General features: G+C 40.3%; 2 protein-coding genes across 4 annotated transcripts; one reads left to right on the top strand and one right to left on the bottom strand.

The window, feature by feature from the left end:
* Positions 1–201: 201 nt before the first annotated feature.
* Positions 202–18019, bottom strand: mst1 (macrophage stimulating 1). The gene is made up of 18 exons (XM_030420236.1): positions 17745–18019; positions 17195–17339; positions 15680–15795; positions 15477–15591; positions 14184–14320; positions 13235–13355; positions 12964–13082; positions 8729–8903; positions 7582–7712; positions 6828–6930; positions 5524–5660; positions 5364–5396; positions 5147–5261; positions 4988–5065; positions 3569–3715; positions 3350–3456; positions 2756–2895; positions 202–1202 (listed from the first exon to the last, which is right to left on the bottom strand). The coding sequence occupies exons 1-18, from the start codon at positions 17791–17793 to the stop codon at positions 1041–1043; spliced, it is 2130 nt and encodes a 709-aa protein (XP_030276096.1). The 5' UTR covers positions 17794–18019; the 3' UTR covers positions 202–1040.
* A 210-nt stretch (positions 18020–18229) lies between these two features.
* On the top strand, positions 18230–26472 carry abhd14b (abhydrolase domain containing 14B). 3 transcript variants are annotated; one of them, XM_030420238.1, is made up of 5 exons: positions 18231–18394; positions 18479–18580; positions 20471–20685; positions 21015–21256; positions 24806–26472. In XM_030420238.1, exons 3-5 carry the CDS (start codon positions 20472–20474, stop codon positions 24983–24985), a joined length of 636 nt encoding a protein of 211 aa, XP_030276098.1. In that variant the 5' UTR covers positions 18231–18394; positions 18479–18580; position 20471; the 3' UTR covers positions 24986–26472. The 3 variants fall into 3 exon arrangements, with proteins under 3 accessions (XP_030276099.1, XP_030276098.1, XP_030276097.1); XM_030420239.1 differs by lacking the exon at positions 18479–18580 and having other exon boundaries at positions 18230–18440; XM_030420237.1 differs by lacking the exon at positions 18479–18580 and having other exon boundaries at positions 18236–18394.
* The last annotated feature ends 35 nt before the right edge of the window (positions 26473–26507 follow it).

The raw sequence follows: 26507 nt of genomic DNA, 5'->3' as shown, positions 1-26507 counted from the left end.
GTATATTAATAAACACTTTAAAATGTCCTCAGAACAGCTCTATGGTGTTGCTTATTAATGCTTATTTATGCTAAATAGGGAGGAAAAGTGTTGGCCAAATAATTCCTCTCTGCGTTGTTTTGCATCTCAGGCCTAGTGCACACATACACAGGGATTTCAAAAAATAACCTCCATCCATACAACACACCTGAAGAAACCTGCAGGAAGGAGACTGTTTACTCTGGTCAGTTGCTTAGCTACAGAAAATACTATGAACGAGGCAGGGGAAACGTGACTGATCTCCACAGACTCCTCTCGGATCATTTATCAACAAAACAAAAATCATCAAACGTTGCGAGCAGCCGTTTTTGTCTTTCTTTTCCATCATTGCGTTATCAGTGTCCATTTGTGTCTTTGTACATATAACATCAAAAAAAAACGTGACATCCATTCCATCCAATGCTGATGGATGATGTGATAAATGTGTGCGTGTTTATCATCGTTTTCCAAAAATCTCAGTTTCTGTCTGTCCTGATATAAACGGTCACTGAGTATCTTTCAAACTGGAAGAAGTTTTCCAAAAGCTCTTCTTTCAGTGACCTGAAAAAGCTGTTTATGTGAGTACGAAATGCTGAAACAAAAGCTTTTTTTTTGTTGTAACAATTGTGTGCGTGTGGACAGGGCTTTAGTGTGATTCTGGAGTACAAATGTTTTCTGCTTCGTCTGTCCACTGGAGTTTGGCTGCTTGCAACGAGCAGTTCAGGGCAATAAATGCCTCTGCTGATGCACTTAAAAGTGAGCTAATCTGGCTGGAATGATTCACACAAAAAAAATTAATTTACGCGGAGGCACCACAAACAAATTACCTTGCATTTTACCCTGAATAAGAAGCTGAACGTCTTGTTTATGATCAAATCTAAACATAGATTTTGGTGTATTATTAGTGTTTTGTTTAATTTAAAACAGGCATCTGAGAAGACAAAAATGCATAGGGATAAGTGGATAGCAGGTCTTGAGGGCTTCGAGAGCAGATTTGATCAGTCCCTGGTCAGCATGTGGCTCTAAGCCATCTCCATGACCTTCTTGATCCAGTCCACGTAGACAGAGACCCTGATGAAGATGTTGGGCTGCCCCGGGTGTCCACAGCGCCTCATGGGGATGATCACACCCTCGAGTACCCAGCAGTCCCTGTTCTGACATGCCAGAGGGCCGCCGTAGTCTCTCTGCAGACACACAGGAACAACACTCTGGAGTCATTATTTGTCTCTGTTATGACTGACTGTCACTGCTGAGGTTGGAAACATCTTGCAGTCACATCTTGTCCAGTCCACTTCCATTATCCAAATGGTGAATGTGTTTGATTTATAGGAACGTATAAATAGCCGTATGTATAGCTTTACTTAAAGTGATTTCCGTCATCAAAAAGATTTTCTTCACCGTCAGGATCTGAAGTGTTAAATCTCAGCACGGCAGGGGTATGCGCTTATACATTTTCTCACCCGCAGTTAGATGAGAAGATTGATACCAATCTTATGTGTGTTTGCTAAATAAAAGCAAAAGCCAGCAGCCAGTTAGCTTAGCTTAGCATACAAATTGGAAAAAGCTAGCTGGCTTGGCTTTGTCCAGAGGTTTTCTTTTAAATCCAACCACCACTACATCTAAAGCCAATAAATACATTATACATTATATTATTAGCAGTTTGTTAAATTTGAACAAAACAAAACATGTTTTTTAGGCAGGGCTACACATGCTTGTGAGTCAGACTACCTGTGCTAAGCTAAGCTAACTGGTTGCTGGCTCTAGCTTCATATTTACCCTAAATACACTGTGGTAGTGTTTGTATCATGGTATCGAAAGAAAGCAAATTAGTGCATTTCCCAAAAGTGTCGCAAAATTATTTTAATGCCATGACACACTGCAGTAAGTGTCAAAGAAAAATGGTCAGTGTTTTGGTGTCATGGTGACCTAGAGGTTAAGACATGTACAGTATTAAAGGAAAAATTGAGCCCAAAAAATAAAATGTATTATCTACTCACCCCCATGCTGATTGAAACTCGGATGAAGTTTCTTAGTCCACAAAACATTTCCTGAATTCACAGTAAAACAGTGTTTTGCAGAATTCTCCTGAACAACTGAAGTAGATGGGGACTTGTTTTAAAACATAAACGAACAACAACCATAAAATGGCTCAGTACAGCCCAAACTGATTTAAAAAGTCATTATTTACACGCTTTAAACGCGGTCGAGTTTGTACATCAGTGCTAAATGTTTTCACTCAGCAGCTACACTGAAGATTTCTGCTTAAAACACAAGTAAATAACATCTTTTTGAACCCATTTGGAATCGCGAGGCTTCCAGAGACTTGGATTATGCTGGACCAGCTGTATGGAGCCGTCACGTTTTATTTCACTTGTTTTTTTTTTCCCTATCTACTTCAGTCGTTAAAGAAAATGCTGCATTGCTGTTTCACTGTGAAGCTCCAGACATTTTTCATGGACTTCACAACTTCACCTGATTTTCCTTTGACATCGGGGTAAGTAGATAATGAATCGATTTTTAAGTTTTGGTTGAACCTTTCCTTTAACTTCTGTGTCCCTAGATTGATTCTGGCTAGTGATCTTGTTACCCCTTATTTTCCTGTCTGCACCTCTATTGTAACCTATCTAATAAAGTTAAATGCAAAAAGTATCTTCAAAAGGACAATAAGGGATGAAGAAACTCTGCTGCATCTCCAAAACGGACAGAAAACCTTTAAGACGTTTGCACAGACACCTACCTCGCAGGCTCCTATCCCGGCCTGGAAAGAGTTCGTGCACATCTCATTCTCGCGCACGCGACCCCTGAAGTAATTGTTACATTCCTTGTTACTGATAACTGGTATTTGGGCCACGTTGAGGACAGTCTCATCTCCAGTCCCTTTGAAAAAGAGTGAGGAGGAGGAGGAGAAATCAGTTAGCAGCTGATATGTTGAAAGAGACGAAGAGAAGAAGAGGAAGGGGGACAGATGTTGAAGGCGTCTGGAAATAGCAACGCCATCTGTTGCTCAATGATCTGAACAGTTCTCTCATTTAGATGCAACATTACTTCAAGGGCAGAAACAAGATGCTTCTGAGAACGTAATCTATTATTGATAATTGTAATAGAAGAACAGGGCATGGCACAAAATTCTGGACCCTGTATGAAGGCATGTTTCCTCCCTACATCCACAGCTATTCACTCTTCTGTCTTCGTGGGCCCTCCTCACATGAATACTCAGCCCCCTCTCCCCTTCCTCAGCCCCACACCCGTGTAGAAGCATATTGTAGTTGCATGAAATGCAGCGTGTAGTGAATTCAGGACGAAGTTATCACCTCTATAGGATTATACTTGCCTCTTGTCTCACCCCATCCTGCGATCTCACAGAGCGTCCCCTCAGCCACAATGTAACGCTCAGGAGGGAGGCAGATCTGAGAGACACGCTCATTAAACTGTGCAGGGCTAGAGAAAGAAGAGAGGGTCAGAGTGAAATCACTGGTATGTCTGAGTGCATGTGTGTGTGCGAGCACGCGGGGGGGGGGGGGGGGGGGGGGGGGCACTTGACAGTACACACTATTCCAGTTGTAGCATGACCAGCTGAGACTCCGAGGGTCCACAGACGATCTTGGTGAGAGGGATGGTCTGAACGCCCGGCTCTCCCTCCTGGGGATCACGAAACAGGGTTCCCATCATGGCAGAATATCCAGGCAGGTCCACGTAGCTGCGCACACATACAAACAAATAACATGGAAATACAAGCCGAGTACAACACTTTTTATGTCATGTCTTATCCATCCTTAAAGGGACGGCTCATCTGCAAATCAAAAATACATGTTTTCATCTCAAGTCAGTGCAATTTATTCACATTGGAGATGTCTGTCTAATCTTGAATCAGTTGACACTGCAACAAAAACACACTGTGCAGAGAGAAAGTGTGCATCTACTCACAGGAAAAATGTGAGGGATGTAAACATCAATGGTGTCCTCCTGTCAGGGACATGCACAGACGTTTTGGGGGGGCTGGGACTGAAGAGAAAACGGGGCACTCTCCCCACTCACTAGTTCTGTATTTCCCCCCCGATGTTCAATCAGTTAGTCCTTTATTTGCATCTCTGACAAGTCAACAAAACTCCCAAACCCCTGGAGACGCCCCAAAGCTTCTTTGATGACAAACGAAAATTGCAAGGAGTGGCGGAGTAGCCTAGTTTTGATAATGTGTTCATTTTTTGTTGATATTCAAACCTGATATGAACTAGCCTCTATTTTGTGTCTCGGCTTGATAAGTAATTGTGTATCTCTGCAACTACAACGTCTATTTGAATAATCAAAGTATCATAATAAAGGGAACACTCTAAATATTTAAGTATAAGTATATGTATATGTCTGGGTCTGAGTACATTAAGTTGGCAGTCGGCATAAATAAAAGATTTAAAGCAAAAAACAAAACAATTTTAGCATGATTGATGCAGCTGAAGCTCCAAATCTCTAGCAAACAATATTAAAACATCCATTAAACTATATATTTCAGTTATATGTTACTAGAGGTGCTCAAAAAATAGTCAAATTGGGCTTAACAGGTCAATGTAGTTGAAAAATATTACAATCAACTCCAGCCAAGAGGGCAATTGTTCATTTTGAGAATCTTCATCATCTGAGAGTTCATCATCTAGGCAACATGGATATCACTAGTCAAATTTCATGTAAATCCAACCAATAGTTGTTGATGTATTTCAGTCTGGAACACAGACCCACCGACACTGTCATGCTTTGAGTAATGCCGCTCAGTTGTCGTCCCTAGTGTTGGTGAATAAATCACAAAAATCTGTTCAACATTACTTACATTTCACAACATATCACCGCTGTATGGCTCTTAGTTTTGCATCTCACTGTACATGAATGGTGGATTTTGGCTGCTTGAAACAGCAGGTTTGTGAATTTAAATGACCTACACCCTGCCAACAGCTCCAAAAACCTTTAAATAAAGAACATTTACCAGGAGGAGAAACATTGCTTGGTGCTGATCACCCATCTGGGGTTAACCAGGGATCCTCCACAGAAATGGTTTCCTTTCCTGCACATGAGAGGTCGGAGGTCATACACAGCACAGCAGCAGGATGTATTTGACTTGCTCATAACCAGCTCTCAGACTCACCTGTCTCTGAGGCTCACTGTCCACGGCGAGTTACCGGGAATCCCGTTCACGATACGTAACCGCGTCCTCGGGATGCGGTCCTCTCTCTTCCCGCACTCGCTGAACTCCACCCTCTCTGCGTTCACAAAGAGGCGACATATATTTGTAAAAAATAGAAAGCCGGTTGTCGCCGGTTGTCGACTATGAAATGTTGCCTCCTGCTCATTCAGAAACTAACCTACTGGCTCAGTCATGGACACTTTCTCTCCAGCTGTTTGGAAACACAAGAAACAGATGAATTGTTAAATTGCCAGCAGCTCCGGCTGAACTGTCACCACACAGTGCATTAAACCACTCAGAGGAATCTTAAAATAGACAAAGAAAGCAGAGTTATGTACCACACTGTTTGATGGCACAGTAGTCAAACTCAGTTTTGGGATCAGTGGTGTAGCACCAGGGTCCGTGCTGGTCCCCATCTGGGTTACGACAGTAGTTCTCAGTCAGATTGGCCTCAGGATGCGTCCATGGGTTTATCCTAGAAAATCATACAGATGGTTTTTAAGGCTCATACATGTTGTAAATAAATGGGGTGAGCATGCTGCTTTTAAAAACCTACAGACATTATTTTAATGGAGTAACTCCTCAATTTCCATGAATATAACTGTGGGAGAAAAGCGTGTTGTTTTAAGTATATTAAAGTCATGTTTCTTCGCTAAAGCAACCAGAACTTTATGTTTTCAGGAACTACTATTTAAGGGAAATAAAGGAACCTTTTGTCCATTGTTTTTTGTGTGCTACTACTGCAGTCTAAAGAATAAAACGACAGCTGTTTTCGCACGTAATTTTTGCAAACAACAACGATGACGCCTTATCAAGCATCTCCCATTCCTGATAGATTTGGTCCTCAGTGTAAATGCTCAGTCAGGTCTGGACTTCATTGTTGGCCCTGCTGATGTGTAAAAGCACAATGAAGAACAACTACAACAAAAGCAGCTGAAGATTTTCTTTTAATTGGAGCAAAAAATTAAAGCCGGAATAATCGACCAATCAGAATTGTTCAGCGCAGCAAGCCTCTCCCTAAGTTCCTGTATTTTGTTTTTACATTTTTGACTGTTGGCACAACATGCTTGATACCTGCTTAGAATTAGTATGCATGCATCATCGGTCGTCATTTACCAGGCCTGATGTCAGATCACGGCCTCCAACTTCATCCTGTCCCCCACACACCTATTGTGTTGCCACCTATTGTTAGGGTATATGCACGCTGCACTTTGAGAACTGTCTAAACTACCTCGAATTTATATCATTTCATGTTATTCATCATCTTTGTTTTTTTTTAAATATTGCTCTTTTTACATTTCTTTCTTTCTTGTTAATAACAGGGATGATGGGCGTCTTTATTGGGACGTGCCTGTTGTGCTGGTAGTGGTAACCATAATTAACCTATAATTGCCAGTACACACACTAAACAAGGGCGCCTTGCCTGAAAACGTCTGTGTGGCGCCAAGAGATAGTTTAATGGGAGTGCCGTTCCTGGTTTTTCTTTTTTGACTTCTAACATGGAGTGCCGTGATAATAAAGTATCACGAATGTTGAATCTTGAAAGCTCATCACAGAGGTCCCCAAAGCATATAAACTATTTTCCTCTTGGATGAAAAAAAATCATCTTTATGTCTTTGTAGTTTTTAAACGATGGTCGTACTTGGTCCTGTGAGGTGTGTTAACGTTCCATTTCTGGCAGGTGATCCCCTTACGAGTTTTGCGGACCATGCCTCGGTAGTTTCTTCCATTTTCGTGGTAGCAATCTGGAAAAAAGAGACATTTTCATCAAGACAGTGACCCTAATGAATTATGGCACACAGAAGGCAGTTGTGACATAAAATATAAAAATAAGATATCAGACACAGAGAACAATGAGCTTTTATTTTTTATTTGGGGGTTAACAGCAGCCACTGTGACTGATACATGTAGCTATGACTCACTGAAAAATATGAGAATGGTTAATGCAATTCATTGTGTACCAGTTGCACAAGTAACTAGATACAGATACAATCAGCTAACATTAGTCATCTGAAGCTACGTGTTACACCAGAGCAATTAAAGCAACAGCAGCCAAGCAGATTAGTGAACTGACCGACAACTTTTCATTTGTAAAAGGATGACTGTGCTGTTTCCTCGTTCACAAGTAAAAAGAAACGTTTTTTATATTGGAAAAATTAAATTTACAGAACTGTCTTATACACAAAAAAGTATATGATCTAATCAAAGCACCTAAAAACTGACTGAGTTATAATAAACTATTATTGGTGTCTGGTCAATATTCTTCAATGATTTTGCTTGCATCAGAGGGAACCTGGATTCATGATAACATTGGCTCATTTCTATCCATTACAGCTGACAGTAATCTTGTAGCCAAAGTCATCGTTTTTGCTGAAATCTGAATGAAGAAGCTGTACCTTCAGCCTCGATGTCGTCTGCACAGCGTTTGATCTGTAAGCAGAGAGCAGTCCTCATCTCTGGCACGGATGTGAAGCACCAGGGAGCCTCCGACCCATCTGGGTTACGACAGTAGTTCTCCTCCAAACCCCTGGAAGAGATGTGGAACACAGTCAGGTTGAAGTGGTTTGGTTTGGTTTTTATTATGTCATAAAACAAGCCACACATGCCACCACACTTATATCCCACTTATTCTCAAACAAAAACACACAGAGTGAATCACTGAGAAGAACTGCACATCCCCTTTTTTCTATGTATGTTCTCAGACTCCCAGTGCTGCTGCCTCTTGTAAAGCTGACTCAATTGCCATGGCACTAAATTAGTTTTTTACTTGGTTGGTTCTGATCGTGAGGTATCTGCACCTCCGGGCAGAAGATAAAGTGGACGGGGATGTCTGCCCTCTCAGTCGGCCCGCTCAGACGCAGGTGTTACAGGTCAGCCTGCTGTTTCCACATGATTTTCCCACACTTCTTCACAACTTTTCCCAATTTGTTCCTGTGAGTGATTTTTGGAATGTCCTCACCAGCACAATCTGTAAGCGGGCCTGTTGTTGTTTAAAAGACTATAGTAATAGAAATGACACGCATAGTTAGTTCTTCACTGGATCAAAGCCACAAACCTTTTTTTTTTTTTAAAGAAACTTTCGGTAATGTCCAGCGCCTCATCATTTATTCATTGAACAACCTTTTTATTTACACAAACGTGCCGTTCTGTTTCTGCCTGGCCCTGTTTATTTTTGTAGACGTAAAGATTATGTAGATGTGACAAAACTTCCTGGACGGACGGATCAGACGCTAATAGTCAGTTTTGGCATGATGAATGGATCGCTGCGTCACAAACAGGTTTAATATTCATTTCACATCCATACTGCCACTCAGAGTGTGAGCGGCTTTTTAATGCGCGGCTGCTGACCATCTATCATCTCCTGTCAAATGTCGGCAGAGGAATAATATCGCAAAGAAGTTTCACTGCACTGACATTTTGACATTAATATTCATGTGTGGAGCAAACTGAGGCCACGAGTGCAGAACATCAACCCAAGGCGCTCTCACCTTTCAATCACACTCAACTCCTTCTCCCTCCTCCATTGTACTGTGTGTCACTTACTTGCATTCGTATGTGTTTGGGTAGAAGGGATGCTCATGAGGCTCCTGGGCGTCCCACCGCTGACAGGGGATGCCTGACGTCGTCTCGTTGACTTTGCCGCGGTAATCCTCCCCGCGCCCACGGAAACAGTTGGTGGTGAAGCTGGAGCGCTGGCGTTTCTCAACCCGCACCTCGGCTGGAGGGGAGCAGACAGTCGAGGAGGAAATAAATTAGCATTATAGGTCACCTCTGGACTTCACGGAGGGGGGGTTAGTTAATGTGGTTAATATTAGTACGAGGAGGACTTCTGGCCACTGAAGGAGAGAGAGGACTTTGTGATTTATGTTCTGTTATTCTGGGAAATCAAGAGCTGTTTCTTTTTCTTTCTCTTTCCCAGAACATGTAAAGTGATGGTACAGAATGAGCCTAAAAAAACTGCTGCATAATAAATCTGTTACAGGAGGTTAAAGTCCACTTTCACTCAAAAAGTGTGCAGAATGATGTTTGTGCAAGGTTTTAGGAAAGAAGGCTTTTTTCAAATATATCTGCTGAAGATGGAAAGTTTCTCTGTGCTCACACTGAGTCTGAGAGTTTAAAATGTGGACAGCCAAACACTGAGAGCCAATCACGGTTCAATATGAAACTTAGACACATAGACTGAGTCTCATGTCCAGCAGTTAAACTTTTGAAATAAACAATAGTTGAGGGAGAAGGAGAAAATGTCATCAGTCATCCGCAAACTCAAAGGACTTTATGTTTTCCCGCATCTCCTCCTGCTGTTGGAGTATTATCCAGCCCGTCCTACTGTACGGCTCCACCTGCTTCTTTTACGTGCAGTGTGTTAAGAACCAGGCCAAACTTACAGCACAACAGCACAACTGCCAGGATAATTGGTCTCCCCTCACCCGGCCTTACAAAGCTGAACAATATGGCCATTACACGCATTGCAACTTCAACAGAACAGGACATCACGCATCCACTGAGTGTGACCTCGGGGTGGAGGCACTGAGCTCTGAGGGACAGAACGGCTCGCTTTGGCAGAACCGGGCTGATTGTGGGTTGTAATTGCTGTGCGGTGTTATATGTAATGTTACTGAAACACTGTCTGTTGCATGTACTGTCTTTGTGACAGGCACGCTGCTGTGAAAAGGAATTTCCCCTCAGGATAATAAAGTCTGAGTAATCTAACGAGGCAATCAAAGTTTCTGGTGTAAAAATAATAAAATATCAGACAAAATGATTTAATTCACTATAAATAAGAGTGTTTTTGTGCCTCAAAAACTTTAATTAATCTGATCAAATGATCTAAAAAGTGTGATGTTGAGAAAAGGACACTGGGGATTTGACAGTAAAATGTGAAGAGCCCAACTCCCTGGTACAGGTCAGTGATTTATCAGTTAGCCCAGGTTATTGATTGAGATTATTTACTAACGGTATGAAATATACATGACATATATACTATAAATAAATAATAGACGCACAGCCTCATCAGGCTGCAAATATCTTTGTACAATATAATGCAGTTAATTCAAAGTATTTCCATCATGTTGAGTTTATGTGGATGAATGAAATAATTCAGTCTGCTTTATTTAACTTACTCCAATTTTTTAAAGTATTGGACATACAAGTAATCCATATGTAATACATTACTTTTAGGCATAATACTTGAAAAACTGCATGAACTCAATTTAATTTAGGCAGACTAAGTTATTTAATGTATTCACATCAACTCAACATGATGGAAATACTTTGCATTAAATGATATATTTACCTAGAATGTATGTAATTTCATGTTTTATACATAAAGTCAGTGTTTTAGGAAAATCATTTTTTTGACTGTATAATATTTGTCAAAGGGATAAAACACAATAAAGTCCATAAGCATATTTTGTTCGTGGTCCTTTGGGTGAAGGAGCTTTTTAAAACGCAGGATCTGAATAAACAGATCTAAAGGAACATTCTCACAATATTCTCCTGATTGTGTTTTGTTTGTCTGATACATCAACAGAATAACATTTACATTTACATTTAGGGCATTTAAGAGACATTCACATCAACAGACTACTGGTGAAAACACGCAAAACGAGAGAGAATCTGTGACATTTTGATTTGATCTTTTTGTTGATTCATTTCACAAGAATCGTTTTTTTTTGCACCACAAGATGGTGCTATCATATAGAGCTTTTTGCCCTAGTGATCTCCGCCCTCAGTGGAAATGCCAATGTTGCCACGCTCATGTTGCACAACTCTCATGTCGAAATCCTGGAGAAAACACTGAAATTCCTTGTTTATTCGTTTACTCATGTTCTGAAGGTAAAGGTTCAGCATTTGAGTCTGACCGGCATGTAAAAAGTAAAAGGAATTCAATTTAATTTAGTTGTATTTTATGGTAAACAACCATATTGCATATAACAAGTCCAAAATGCCTTTTTAAGTTCTACTTTTAAACTTTGCTGTTATCTACAGTTTACTCCTTCTACTCCATATTAAAGATAATCCACTCACATGCACTAAAAACTCACACAAACTAAATGAAAAATTAAAATAAACCGTATAAAGAAAAAACTAAATAATAAGAAAACACAGTAATTAACATTTAATTAACCCGAGGCCTTGTGAGACAATGCAGGGGCTCGTATCACTGACAAACATCCGCACTCTTTAGCTGCGTTTACTCTTAAATCAAAGAGAGTCATTAGGGCGGTCGTGAAGAGTTTCACAGTTGGGGGAAGTAATTTGCACAAACACCAAAAAGGTGATTTTTCTAAATTTAATTACAGCGACTTAATGAGACTCTCTAATTCCACTATGTCTCCTGCTAATGGCACAGGAATCAGCTCAATTCAGCTCACGTCTCCTCTGTTTTACAGAAGAAACTAATGGCCAAAACAGAGCAGAAGGAAACAGGCGAGAAGATCCAGAGATCCAATCTAGTAAACGTATGCCAGGATAGAAAACATTGCAGTCAGGCTTGAACAATTATTTTGATCTTGTTTAAACAATTAATTCTTTGGTCTGTAAACTCTCAGAAAACACTGAAAAATCAGAAGTCCGCAGTGACTATCACAAGTCCAAAACACAGGTATATTCAGTCAAAGGGGATCCGTGCAATATATCAATCAATTCTTTTATTGGCCATATGGAAGCGGACTGTGACGTGATGTGAGACACGAGACCTCCCCCGTCTCTCTCTCGGTTGTCTACATAAGCCTGTGGACGATCTGTTCGTCTGTTGTTTTAATGCTGCTAGACTGCGGATTTCGTTCCTGAAGGACTAGTGTCGGGTTTTTCACGACGGTCCAAAGGATGTGACTTTATACACATTTTTCGAGTGCCTTGTCTCCTCGCCTCTCTCAGCTCCACAAACAGAGAGCAAAAGTAGCATACTAGAGTTTAGAAATGGAGTCAGCTAACATAAACTAAAGACCAGCTTCAAGCGCAGCACAGATGTTCCACAGAACCCTTTTAATGATCATTGAAAAACTAAGAAAAGCAGCGACGAAAATTGAGAATGAGCTATTAATCCGTTGTCATCATAGTTTCTGAGAAATTATTATGATCAAATAACCAACTAATTGTTCGCTCTCGAGTGTTATCAGAGGCAGTGTTGTAAAAAATACACAAAAGCCACAATTGAGTAAAAGTAACAACAGTGTGTGAAAATGTTACTTTGATGAAAGTGAAAGTCATCCGAGTCTAAACGTATCTGACATTAAATGTACTTATCGAAAGTAATTTTCTGGCAATAAAGGCACTTTAGGATAAAAAGTACAAGTAAAAGTAAATTATACATACATCTACATGATCGGATCCGTCATTCAACATTTTTCTAATGAGCAGAATCGGCATCTTCAAATTCTGATTTAAACGAATATTAAAAAATGTGCGACAAAGTAACTAAAAGCAACAGTACGATATTTGGCTCAATATTAATATTAAAATGCTCGGAATTGTTTTTAAAATTATGATAAAAACAGTGTGTAGAAAACCAAAGTGTAGAAATAAGTATTTCTACTTTTCAGTAAAGATTCAGATGCATTTAATGTAACAAAACACAACTTAACTTAAACTGGTTATCAAATCAATGAAGTAAAAAGTACAATATTTCCCTACAAGTTGTAGTAGAGTAGAAGTGTAAAGTAGCAGAAAATTGGAATACTGAAGTAAAAAGTGCTCGAGTAATTGTACTTAGTTACATTCCACTGCTGATGATAAGTATTTTTAAAAGGGATAATATAACAAAAGCATTTTCTTACTGCACTTGCTGATCTCACAGTTCTCCCTCTCCATCTCGGTGTCTGTGGTGTAGCACCAGGGCACCGGAGAGGCGTCGGGGTTACGGCAGTAGTTATCATCTAAACTTTTATCGGGATACCTGAAAAAGACAAGTAATCTATTACACCCACAATGACAAAATGAAGGTTTTAAAACAGTTCGAAAGCTGTGGTATTCACAATGCCACCAGTCCACAATTAATTAAACTAATGAGGCACAGGACAGGTGCTGCGGCGATGAATACTTAATTACTTTTCAGGCTGGTAGATGTGTTGGTGAGGATACTGCTGGTCCCATCTCTGACACTCTCTGCCGCTCACGGTGTGGTCGACCTGCCCTCGGTAGTCCTCTCCGTTACAGGTGATACAAACCTCTGCAAACACACACACACACACACACACACACACACACACACACACACACACACACACACACACACACACACACACAAACACACACAAACACACACACCAACTCAAAAGACTTCGAGCGTACGGAAACATTTCACTTTACAGGACACATCATTTGCTAATTATTTCCCTGAAAGGAGCTGATTATTGTCATTTTTAAGGAAGGTTTCTGGACTGTGTAATTTGGTGCTAATGACAGAGGAAATGGAGAATGTGTTAAATTGGTACACTTGGTAATTACAACCTTCTTTTTACCACAGTAACCATCTTTTAGTCAGAGTGCAGCAGGCAGCCGAACATGCAAAAAAATGTGAATGTGTATTAATGTGTGAAACGTACAAATCAGCACAGGGGATAAAGTCTCCAGCGAAATGAATGGATGTTTTTGTTAATTGGATGTTTTCTGGTAATTAAGATTTAAGGAGTTCGTTCTCAGAAATTCCTCTAGAAGTCAACACCTGTTTATAAACCATTCCCAACATCACATTTATTTTCCCAATTATTCCTTTAAAAGCTAAAATTAATGAGTGAGTATTTACAGTGTATACCCTCTTGTAATATTGTCACTATTTTCCCCTGAATCAAATTATGTGGTTCAGTCCGTGAAACAATCAACAGAAGGGTTTGCCTAAAACAGTGACTTTAAGTTTCTTAACTAAATGCTAATTTTCCATCGTATTCTGTAACATAAGTTTGATGAAAAAGGATGAAAAATGAAATAACTAGATGTTTGATTTCTTACTGAGACAGGACACTTGAGTGATGAGTGTTTATAAATAACTGGGGTGTACCATCTTTGCACTGGGGGATGTTGCAGCTCTCGTAACGTCGCTCGGGGTCGGTGGTGTAGCACCACGGACCGATCCGGTCCCCGTCTGGATTCCTGCAGTAGTTCAGCTCTAGACCATTCGTCGCTGTTGGAATCCACCTGAGATGAGAGGCAGTTTTTACAGTTTATACTGTGAGGGCGACTGTGAGGTTAAAGTGCTGACTCTCAGCTTAACTTCGAGGGTCTTTACACCCACATCAGATCAGCAGTGAGGCAGGTGGAGCTTTTTTTAATTGCACAGTCCCACAGATTTGCCATAAAGCAATTTGACACTTTAAGCTTCATCGAGGCCAATGCATTCCACAACAAGCTGAACGCACACATTCCTCATTTATAATGATGTTATTTTGGTTATAATGTTGAAACAACTAACTCAGATGGGGCTAACAACAAAAGTAAAATAGCTTAATACAGTTTGTCTGGGGAATCCAAGTTTAGATAAGCCCAGAGATCCAATATTGATTTGAAAATACGTCATTCACCCCCTCACTGTAGCTGCCGAGCTAACAGAGTTACAAGTGAACCAGCTACATCGACGTCAAGGATGTAGATAACCTCTTTTCAACTCAATTTGGGATCTCTGGGCTTCCGTAGATTGCTGCAATGCCATTTTTGTTGCTCTGAAGCCCCAGAAATGTTTTGTGGACAATAAAACTTCACTTGATGTTCCATCAACATTTCATCTTTAAATTGTATTGAAATGACTGTGTCTGGTCACCTGATAAAAATGATTCCAATGTTCGCTCTCCTCTTAGCTACGGTTTGGTCACCACTGGTGACAGAGAACAACATCTGGATCTTTAGCTCCTAGATGTTCAGCTTTTCATCACCACCTAGTCGCTGACTTTGTCTGACTTGCTGCCATCAGCTGTCAGAAACCAGGCTGATGACAGTTATGTTTTTGGACCAGAGCAGCTGAAAGAGGATGAAGTGACTCCTTTTCACAAATGTATCTAAAAAATACTTGTTAGTGTAGATTCAAATAAAGCTGTTGGTTTCACATTGTTGTTGTAAATGTGAACAGTCAATGAGCGCATGAAAATCTACATGTCTGAGTATCTCTGCTGCGCTGCCATCTTCACTTCCTGCTTGTTTTGGGGGGTTTTCGTGTTCAGTCATCGTTTTTAGGGAAGAGAAAGTCACATCATCAGCTGGATTGAGGTTCAGGTCCATTAAGCCGTTTGACCATAAGACACCTCTTGTTTGTTTGTCTGTCTGTATGATAATAATCTCTGAATGGCTGGAAGTGTCTCACCTGTGATCGTGAGGAAACTTGGACCACCACTGTTGGCAGGTGAGTCCGCTTCTCGTGGTGAAGACTTTCCCTCTGTAGTCTTCTCCTTTACCCACGATGCACTTTCTGACATAGACTTTATAATAATAAAAAAAACAACCGTTCAGGCAGCTCCAGTACCAATACATCACATTGATCTCTTCAACGTCACACATGAGTCTCACCTTTCTTCTCATAAAGGTCACAGTTGACGTTTCTCTTCACCTCTGCGTTGCTCCCATCACCCACCCAGGGCAGGTGTTTACAGGTGACAGTCGGACGAGTCTCATAGTTAAACGCTCTGTGTTGAGAGATATTTCAAAGTCAAAGATTTTGGACATCCACGAACACAAACTTACGGCAGTTTACTATGTTGTCAGTACATTAATCAGCCAGCTAAAGCCAAGCAATAACCAGAGCTGACCTGAACTGTAAGTTTGAAAGTACGAATACAAAAATCAGTATTCAGATATATGCAGTGATAATTATATATTAAATAATAATTTATTATTCTCACTAATATTATTATTGTTGTAGTTAAAATGTTTCTTTAATTTGATGGCTCGCCGCTTTTGTTGTAAAACACAGTTGTGTTTTACTGACAATTATAGAGCTCATCAGTAAGAATAAAATACTTCAGACTGTTAATGGATCAATTCAATTTAAATAATTTCCCAGTCTGGGATCATTAAAGTAATTCTATTCTAATTCATTACTGGTTTTGTTCTGTTCATGGAATTTGTTTACAGCATTTTTCAGATTGCAAGTTACACTAAATCATTAGTGAAAGATTTTTATCGTATTCAAAATCACTCATCATTCCTTTTTTTATGCCTAAGCAAACTAAATTATCTATTTGGTAAATCATGATCTAATTAAACTAATTGTCCTAGTTTTCATGACTGAATAAACTTTATAAACAAACTGACTTTAAAGGACAACGCAGCTTCATACTGTTTTACTTTGTTTATATGTGGCGGACCCTGCCACCTCTCTAACTCCGAACAGTGATCCGGGGCCTTATTTTCCTCTGGAACAAACTCTGACTTTGTATTTTTACCTCATTAACATTGTAACATTTAATTTCTTCTCCAAAACGACATAGTGCCCTATGAAATGCACCATATTCTATTAGATCATCACGTGTTCGTCCTGTGAGTGAGTATCTCGACAAAGTCAACTTATCAAGAGTTGGTGATGTATTTTCTAGCGAATCCAAGAGGGTTTTTAGAGATTAAATTTGTTTTACGAGGCAGGAGAATTTTCTCAAACTATAGGGGAACACGTACTCATCAGAAATAAATCTAATTCAAATTCACCTAAATTGGAGATACACAGTGTTCACTCCTCTGCTTTGTCAGGTGGAGAAGTCTCCATCTACTTCGTTTTTTTGGGAGAATGCTGCAACGCTGTTTTTGTCGTGAAGCTCCAGAAAAATGTTTTGTGGAGCAGGAAACTTTACCTGACTCTCCACCAGCATGTGGGTGAGCAGGTACTGACTGAGTTTGTATTTTTGGATGAACTAACCCTTTACGTACACTGCTGAAGTAAATGTATTTAACTTTTTCTGTACACCCCACCACTGCTTTCTAGCTCACAACTAATAATGACGACTCCATTCAAGTTGCAGGCTTGTCGAGTGCCTCCTCACGCTTACAATCAGTATAATTAGAGTACTTAAAGCAGTTGAAGCTGGATACCTGCAGTCCAGAGACTGTGAGCAGCGGGTGGCACAGTCCTCCAGGTTCAGGCCCGGTAACAGCAGCACTCGGGCTGCGTTCCAGGGGGTCGCAACCAGCTCCCTGCCCTCAGAGCGCTGGAAGTCATTCAGCGGACTGCGGTAGCCTGTGTGTTTGCAGAACAGATACACAATATAAGGATGCAGATTGTGTACAAACGTGTGTCTGGTTCAGGTTTAAAAGTGGAGTTCAGGTGGTCACTGGTACCAGCTGCAACATTTGGGCATGAGCCTGCACACATATAACCTTTGGACCAAGACACTGCTGCTGGTTTGTGAGATCAGAGAAAAGCAGAAAAAGGTAAACACCAGATCACTGCTACACAGCCACGGAGAGTTATTACACTATAATCCTAATGTGACATCAAGTGGCTTTTATTTGTTAGTTATTAGTGTACACACCCGCAGATAGATAATTTATAGTCACAAAACACACTTCAACACAGAAAATGAAATAGCAGTGATCAATTTACAAACTAAAGACAATTAGGACAATCATACAACTATCTTACCTGTGACCAGGCCGACTGTCAGGAGAACACAAGGCAGCAACAGTCTCATTGTTTGTGGTCTGTGGACGATAAAGACTTGAGTTAAGACACTGGGTGGAAGTCAACACTGAGAGCTGAGTCTTCTCTGAAGTTTCGGAGGTGTGAATCATCCGCCCATGGGTCGACCTGATGAGAGGAGAGAGAGGAACAAGCTGGAACAAGGACTGTCAAGAGATCCGAGCAGTAAAACCACGAAAAAAAGTGTGAGTTACAGTCAGCCACCCACACGAACACTGAGCTCTCTCAACTCAAACAGAGGCCCTATTCCCCCCCAAAACACAGCCGATCGATACGAGTATCAATCATTAATGAGGATCAGCACATCAGTCCGCCCCTCATGCTCTTTTTTCATGATCCGCTGATGCTCCAGTGACACCAGTGGACCCGAAGATCAAACCTGAACACAGTGCAGATACTTTTACTATGACTGAAGCAGGAGCAGTTCTCTGTGCGGACACTAGACGTCACTACAATAATTCCTGCAGTTTTATTCTCTTCTGCGCTTTGTCCAGGAAATAAAGTGAAAGCTGCAGCAGCTGCTTCTACACCACACCGTCTGTTCTGCGTTCAGTGTGAAAGTTGATCCTCGGTTCATCTCAGGAGGCTGTCAGGTAAGAAGAAGAAGAAGAGGAAGAAGGAGAAGAAGAGCTGGAGGAGGTTTTATTTTTTTAACTCGTAGTTTGTTTGTGATGCAGGAGCTCGATGTTACCAATCAAATGATCTGATGTGGACTTTGATCGGACAGCTGCACACACTCACCTTTTCACTCTGAACACGGACGAGATCCTTATAAAAAAGTTGAGTGCAGAGAACAGCAAACAAACACAAGCGGGTTGTTTTTAACGCACGAGTAGTGACAAATTAACAGGAACACCGCGCAACCTGCTGCAGTGAAAAATCTTTTACTACAAGTGAAGGAAATACACTTTTTTTCAAAACACCTTTCGTATTGTGTTTGTTATAAAGTTGCCTACTGTACTTTAACTACAAATTTGAGGTACTTGTACTTGAGTATTTACAGTTCTAATGCCTCTACTTCATGACATCCTACAGCAGGGGTCAGCATTCTTCCCCTTGCCTCTCCAAAAACAATCAAAACGTAGCTTAAACTGTCTAAATAGGCCCTAATTAGCATGAATTAAAGAGGTCATGTTATGCTTAATATCAGGTTCATACTTTTATTTGGGTGTTCCTGGTAGAATAGGTTTACGTCCATTAACTTTCAAAAAACACATTATTTTTCTCATATGGTGCTTTGCTGCAGCGCCACTTTCCACATTGTGTCATGAACACTACTTTTAGCTAGAGTGAGATCTCTTGCATGAGCAGTCACTTTAACGGGCAGGGCGCAGCCAATCAGAGGCAGAGTAGGGCAGTTAGTGTGATCTAAAATAACGGGGCTACAGCAGTAGCAACTGAAGGTCTGCTGACTGACTAGAGTGTATATATTTTATAATGAATATACATATTTATACAATGCCTGTTAAATAATGATGGACATAAGTTATGGAAGTGATGGCCTGTCTCCAAACGAAGTGTTTTAGGCACTGCAGCAGTGTTTTCTGCGGGAGAGAGAAACTCCCTTTTGCATTGGGTGCATTAAAACGCTTCATAACACGACAAAAGGAAAGGCAAAACCCCCCAAAAGCACAACATGACCTTTTTAAATATATTCACATGTGGGCCTTGTCTAGTAATTGCATATTTTGGTGGAACAGTTGAAATGTATGTTCTTTATGTTGGAGGATGCTTTAACCAACAAAACACAGAAACAAACACTTGTCCAGGCGACTTGAATCCTCCCTGTGTTTAACATGAATAAAATATAAAGTAGCTTACTTTTATAAAGAAATAAAATTTATAGCAGCACCCTAAATTTAAAAACCGTCAAATTAAACTTTGCTGGTTTCTATTTAATTTTCACTAAAGTCTACTCTTGGGCACCTGGGCACAAAACACAACGATATCAGTTCGGGGTCGTTCAGTTCACTGACAAAAATTGCAACTTGCGAGAACACATTTTCACAGTCAGTGAATGTAAAAATCACTCTTGGCCTGCAGCAGTGTGTCTGAAAATAAAACCCTCATCATTAAATTTCATGTCGTTTTTTGTCATAGTCACAGAGAATCACATGTGGCTCCAGAGCCGCAGGTTGCTGACCCCTGATCTGGACGGATTAACACTAATTAGTATTAGTTAGGGATATTGTGATGTGAGTGCATTTAGGCATGTGTGCAATAATAGTCAATTGAAATGTGTCGCATTCGTTTTTTGGACCAAAAATATTCACAAAATATCAGAGAAGAAGTGAAACACTAAAACATCCCTAAATAACATTGAGTTATTTGTCTTTTTCATATATTCAGTAGTGTAACTTTTTAGTGTCACTTTTAACCCACACTTTGTGTGGGTTAAAAGTGACCTGACTTGGAACTTGAGTCGCATGTCTAGTAATATAATCAGACTATATTCATGATGCAGATGTCCTCATGTTGTGACTACTGTCACTTTTGTCGACTCTAAATAAAACTTAAGAGCTGTGTCTCACTACAGTTATAATGATCTTAATGATCCTCCTGCATTCAGGTGAAACTTCAATATAAGTACTGTGGTTTTGTGTGTTTGGTCTCGTCTGACTTGTGAAAGCTGTGTGAAGTCAAATATTTCCTGCTGTTTTTCTGTTCAGGATGTCGGCTGTGAAGATGACGGAGGGCAGCGTGCAGCTGGAGAGCCTCAAAGCGCCGCTCTTCTACAGGCAGAGTGAACCGGCCACGGGGGAGGTGAAGATGTCAGTTTTACTCCTTCACGGCATCCGTTTCTCTTCGGAAAACTGGCTCAACATCAGCACACTGGACACTCTGGCCAAAGCAGGCTGCCGGGCCGTCGCCATCGACCTGCCAGGTGAGTCTGATGGAAACGAGCTTGATCTTTTCCACTTCTTCACACGCATCTGGACCGCCGACTACAGACCCTCAAAGGATTCACTGTGTCTGGTGTTTTGATAACCTGAAAACATGGAGGGGAGTTTGTACCTGTAAACCACAATATCGACCACATCTTACATCATCCATTCGATCAACTTATCAAGTAATTGAGACATGTTAGCAGCTGTATTTATAAAGCAGAACTTTTTCAAGTGTTTTTTATGTACTCCTGTATGCACCGGTCCCCTTCATCTCATTTCTTCATCTTCTGATCTAAAAGTGAGCGGTCTGTCCGTCTGTCCACAGCACTCGGTCGCTCCAAGTCAGCCGAGGCCCCGGCAGCGGTCGGAGAGCTGGCCCCTGCAGACTTCCTGAAGGAGTTGTGCGGGCAGCTGAGCCTGAGCCCGGTGGTGGTGATCAGCCCGTCACTCAGTGGGATGTACTCCCTCCCCTTCCTGCACCAGCACCAGGACCTGATACGAGCCTACGTCCCCGTGGCTCCCATCTGCACCGACAAATTCACAGCAGAGCAGTACCAGAGCGTAAAGGTACAGTCCTACACGCCTCTAACTTTTTTTTTTTATTCCTTTGTAGTTTCCTGTCCTGCCAAACTTCCTGTGCTCTTCATTTCCCCTTTAAAGGAAAACCTGAGCGACCGTGAATGTCAGCTTCGTTTGGCGGCACCTCCTCGACTCTCTTCTTCAAAAGAGCCGATGGATTTTTACACGCGGCCATGAGAGGAGCAGATATACATACATTTTTATGCCTTTCACAGAGGCCGCCGGCTTTCATCCAACTCCAAACTATTTCAACACTAAACTTTCTTAGATGGCAAAACTGAGTGAAGGGGCAAAACTGAGTGAAGGAGCATCACGCGTGAAGGAAACGAGTTTGTTTCTGGAAAGGGGTTCAGCTTTAAAGACAAGCGCAGAAAGAATAAGAGCAGCTCGAGTCAGCTCGATGAGAAAATACCAGAGACATGACATCAGAGTCGATATAAAGATAATTGAATACAGACAGTAAACACAAATACGTTATATCTTACTGGCAGTGTTGGGAAGATTACTTTGGAAATGTAGTTGGTTACAATTACAAGTTACCCTGTTGAAAATGTAATAGTAGTGTAACTATTTCAATTACTTTCTCAAAGTAATGTAACTAATTACATTTGATTACATTATGATTACTTTTCTTAATTTTGAATGAAATCTCTCAACTGCTAACCATTTTCACATTTTAAGACCTATAGTGTGATAAACCTTTCAGTTCAAAGGTTTAACCATATATTATGAGTCTAACCTCAGGCCTGTGCTGAAGGAGGCTCACTTCCTCACTAAATGGAGCGACAGCGGGCTGATTTCATCCAAGAGGAGCAGGTTGTTTTAATGGAGAGAGTATGAGGATACAAAAAAGCCTGATCACAGCCTGAAGCAACAGTGTTGCTGCAAATATGACAAGAGGAGGCTGATTTTAATTTCTGACAGCTCTACATTGAGCTGCTTTTAAATATGAAGCTTTAGAGCAACAACAACTGTTGTGTTAAACTGTGTTTTATATTGTTTTCATATATTTCACTGATCGCAATTATAAAATGCCAGTGTGTGTTTTATTGAAAGTGAGGCTGGGTGTGCATATGAAAATAGGTTACAGTGGGTTTTTTAGGTGCTGTAGCTACAAGCAAATCTCATGTTTTTAAATGTGAGAAAACAGAGTAGACTACTCAAGATTTGCGTTTGGGCAACACATAACAGGCGAAACAATTAATATATTCATGGCCACATTAAGTTAAATTATCTGTCCTGCTGCGAGCGCACAACTTCTTTCAGTGGTGACTGACTGTATATAAAGTAAATAGGCTTTAGCCTAATAAATGACCTCCTGACGCGAGTCGGATCATCAGCTGAGCAGCGTATCCCCTCAGCTGAACATCTGTCGGCGGAGACGCTCAGAGAGAAAGTAAACAGCAGCGGATCAGCGCGATCTCTCCCTCCGTACAAATGTTCTGATCCAGCTCCACTGGACTTTCAAAGGTGACGTCAGCTGTAAATGAGTTAAATAGTGAAACAGCGGCGCCTTTATAGCCGATTTTATGATTAAACTCTGAACAGAACCTGGTCGGGGCCAGGTTATGAGCTAAGCATAAGTTACCATGGTAATCTAGCCGGGTTAAAAGAGAGCCACCTTTGTAATACAGGGAAGCCTGGCTTCTGTCTGTATTAAGTGTTTTTTGTATTTCCAGCCCAGGAACATCTTTTGCGCCGCCGACACTGTTGCTGCTGAGTCTGACTGCCGCCGTACGGTTTGTCGGTTGAGTCGAATGGCACATGACCAGAGAGAGCCAATCACAAGTGATAGTTTTGGCAGGAGTATATTGATATGAAAATAACTAAAAACAAAGATGAATCCAGGGGGGCGAAAAACTATTTGATAAATCTGAGCTTTTGCAGCGATTTTTCAAATGTAACTTCAGTTGTAATCATTGAAATTTCCAAAAGCAACTGTAATTTAATTACATATTTTCTCCCAGTAATGTAACGGATTACAATTACGTACATTTTGTAATTAAATTACGTAACGTCGTTACATGTAATTCGTTACTCCCCAACACTGCTTACTGGTAGATACTCGTAAGTTTTAGGAATGAGGTTTCAAGCAAACTATATGAGCTCATGAAATATAAAGTGGTTCGGATCAGTTTTATTTTTAAGTAATTTTGAAATTCTGATCAATAAAGGATCAGTCATTATAATGCAATGATAAAATGAGCAATAATGAGCACATTTCTGCATGATGAAAACGTTCTATCCTTTAAGTACATTTTAGTCAAAGTGATTTATTATTTTACTCAGCCAGCAAAAAAATAAAACAGTTGCATTACATCTTCTGTGGCTCAGGAGGAGGCTGAGAAAATAACTCTGGTGATGACATCCCATCATCAGGGTCATCTTGGTTTGATTAATAAGCCTGAGGGTTCTCAAGATGTCGATCAGATGACGTCCTCAAATGTCTCGTTTTGTCCACAACAGCCCAAACTTATTCAGTTTGCTGTCACAGAGGAGTAAAGAAGCAAATTAACATAATATATTTGTTTAAGAAGCTGTGAAACTGACTTTTTATTACTTGTTTTTCTTAAAAATATTACTTAAACCAATGAATCAGTTGTCAAAATAGTTAGTGTCAACCGATCGAATAATCACTGCAGCTCTACGTACATTTTTGAAGTTGTAGTTTTACTGTGATGTCATCATAAGGCAAAGTATTTTTTTTTAACTCTTACAAACACAAAGAGAGACGGGAGGCGCAATAAAACTACGTGATAATAATGACACACGTTTTCAGACAGGTTATCCGAGAAGACATCCATCGTGTTGCACTCGTGGTCCACACATAATTGTGCAACCCTCATCTAAAATGTCGGTCACTGTAAAAGTCGGATTGCACTCGGCCTCCGTCGCTTCAGCTTCGAGTGTTCTCAGTTCAGCCTGTGCCTTTCAGCTCTAATGACTTTATGTAAATGCGAAACTAAATCACCTCCGACGTGAGACTGAACAACGAAAAGGAATCTGAAGCAGTGGTGACACGGTGATCTTTTAAGCATGTGTAGTCAATTTAAACTTTCTGTAATCTGTGGTGGAATTGTGCTTGTGTTGGGTTTGTATTTGGTCTTTTTCTTTGTTGTCAAATTTGAAACAAAAAGAAACTAAATCACAGGTACTCATACTCTGTAATGGAGTATATTTATATATCAGTTTACTGTGACTTCCAAAGCTGATAGATGCTAATATAAAGGTCTGCCTGCTCTGTTCTGTCTTTGATTTACTTTATTCTTGACATCTCGACACATAAATAAGTCACACCTGATTAAATAAAAAGCTTTCCTCGCATCCTTGTTATAAGACCTGTTTGAACTTTTTTTAAACTTGAGATAAAATGTAGGACATCTACAAAATCCCTTTAGCTTTGGGTTTGAATTGCAAAACAATCAAAAAAAAAAAAAAAAAAAAAGCACACAGATTTTATAATAGAAGAGAATAAGGACTGAAAATGATTCATCAGGAGGATCCGTGTGTGTTTCTCGTGTCCCGTCTCTCCTCCAGGTCCCGACGCTGATCGTTTATGGTGATCAGGACACGCAGCTCGGAGAACAGTCGCTCAGAAACCTGAGCAACCTGGCCAATCACAGAGTGGTGGTGATGAAAGGGGCGGGTCACCCCTGTTACCTTGACGACCCGGACACGTGGCACAAGGTGCTCACAGACTTCCTTCAGTCGCTGTGAAGCTCTTCATGTTCAATCAGTGGATTCTCGACAACACCGTCACACATGTAAACACGTTCATCATTTGTTAGATATTTTTGGACAAACGTCCTCGTGCACAACCTGATTCTGGCGTCTTAAATCACGTCATACTTAAATCATACTTTCTATTGTGTCCCTACTGATGAGAACATACACATTTCCCCCAAATGAGTGAGTTTAGACAAGTTTTAACACAAGAATCAATCCTAGAACAGAAATATTTGCGATCAGAAGTATTGATATTTCAGATATTCACTGTTGCTCGTTCATAATCTTTTAAGTCAGAATGTTGAAATAACATGAACACTACAAAGAAATGCTGTATTATGATTTTGTGCCAAACTTGTTGCTGCACCAGTATTTTTCCCTGGAAAACACTTAAATGTTGCTTTACTTGTTCTTCAGGGATTTATGCTAATAATGTACTTTTCAGTGTCACTCTGCATCAGTGTTTCTCAAACTGTTTTGGACCAAGGACCACTTAAAAACCTAAAAACGTATATTACAAATTGTAACCTAATTAGATGTCAGTCTGGCAAAAAAGCCTCGCCTGTCATTGTCTCTGTTGCCATCTTAATGGGAAGAAGGCAGACATCAGTGAAGCGATCTCTCCAAACTGGAGAAATTTAGTCTTACAAAACAGTCAGTGACTGATCATTTTTGACATAAATCGTATATACGTTACGCAGGCAGTGTTGCAAAACAGGCTGACAACATCGCAGAACAGCCATTTTTAAATAATAATGTCTGAATTTACATACAAGTTGATTTAATATTAAAAACAACACATATACCCCACTCACTAAGAGGCTTTGGAGTGGCTGAGTATCGCATACAGTTTGAGAAACACTTCATTTAAAACATGATATTTTACCAAATCCAGTCGCGGACCACTAGGGGGCTCTCCACGGCCCACACTTAAGGAAAGGCTGCTCTACAACACAACACAAACTTTATACCTTCACAGCATTTTTTTTTAAACATCGAGTCCACAAAGTCACACATTTTTGCAGACTTTTCAATTTGAGCACCTCTATTCACTTTGCGTTCCGGGAGTTAGATAAAAATATGTTGATATGCCAAATAGAATACTATCAGGCGGTGAACTTAGAATAAACACTAGAAACAAACAAAGGATAATGGAAAGCACGGCTCTGTCTAAAGGTATAATCACCCCATCAGCACTTCTAAAGCACACTAATTAACATGTTATATGTTCAAATATTTGAATCAATAATAAACTGATGTGTACAAAATGACAAATTCCTGTTTTATAGGGGATTTTCCTGTTATTTTGTGAGAGCCAGCTGGCTGTGTCTCATCATGGTAAGAAAGGGAATAAGTGTGTTAACCAAGATGTCAAACTTGTCCTCTAACAGCGTGAAGACCGACTGTATGATAATGAATTAATAATAATATCTAGAATTATGAGATGTTTATTCTAATAAATCTTATACGAAGTCTCATCCTGTCTGGCTGTCAAAACATAACACCACACACT

The sequence above is a fragment of the Sparus aurata genome, chromosome 6 (assembly GCF_900880675.1).
Source record: "Sparus aurata chromosome 6, fSpaAur1.1, whole genome shotgun sequence".
Lineage (NCBI taxonomy): Eukaryota > Metazoa > Chordata > Actinopteri > Spariformes > Sparidae > Sparus > Sparus aurata.
This window is presented reverse-complemented; position numbering and strand designations above follow the sequence as displayed.

Bases quoted from the DNA above. Each gene is read 5' to 3' on its own strand.
- mst1 (XM_030420236.1), bottom strand. From the start codon at position 17,793: ATGAGACTGTTGCTGCCTTGTGTTCTCCTGACAGTCGGCCTGGTCACA. The intron at 13,083-13,234 runs GTAATTAAGTAT...TGTCTTTTTCAG, and splicing joins CACATCTACCAGCCTGAAAA to GTATCCCGATAAAAGTTTAG. The intron at 6,931-7,581 runs GTACAGCTTCTT...TCTTTTTTCCAG, and splicing joins AGACGACATCGAGGCTGAAG to ATTGCTACCACGAAAATGGA.
- abhd14b (XM_030420239.1), top strand. From the start codon at position 20,472: ATGTCGGCTGTGAAGATGACGGAGGGCAGCGTGCAGCTGGAGAGCCTC. The intron at 20,686-21,014 runs GTGAGTCTGATG...GTCTGTCCACAG, and splicing joins CGTCGCCATCGACCTGCCAG to CACTCGGTCGCTCCAAGTCA. The intron at 21,257-24,805 runs GTACAGTCCTAC...TCTCTCCTCCAG, and splicing joins AGCAGTACCAGAGCGTAAAG to GTCCCGACGCTGATCGTTTA.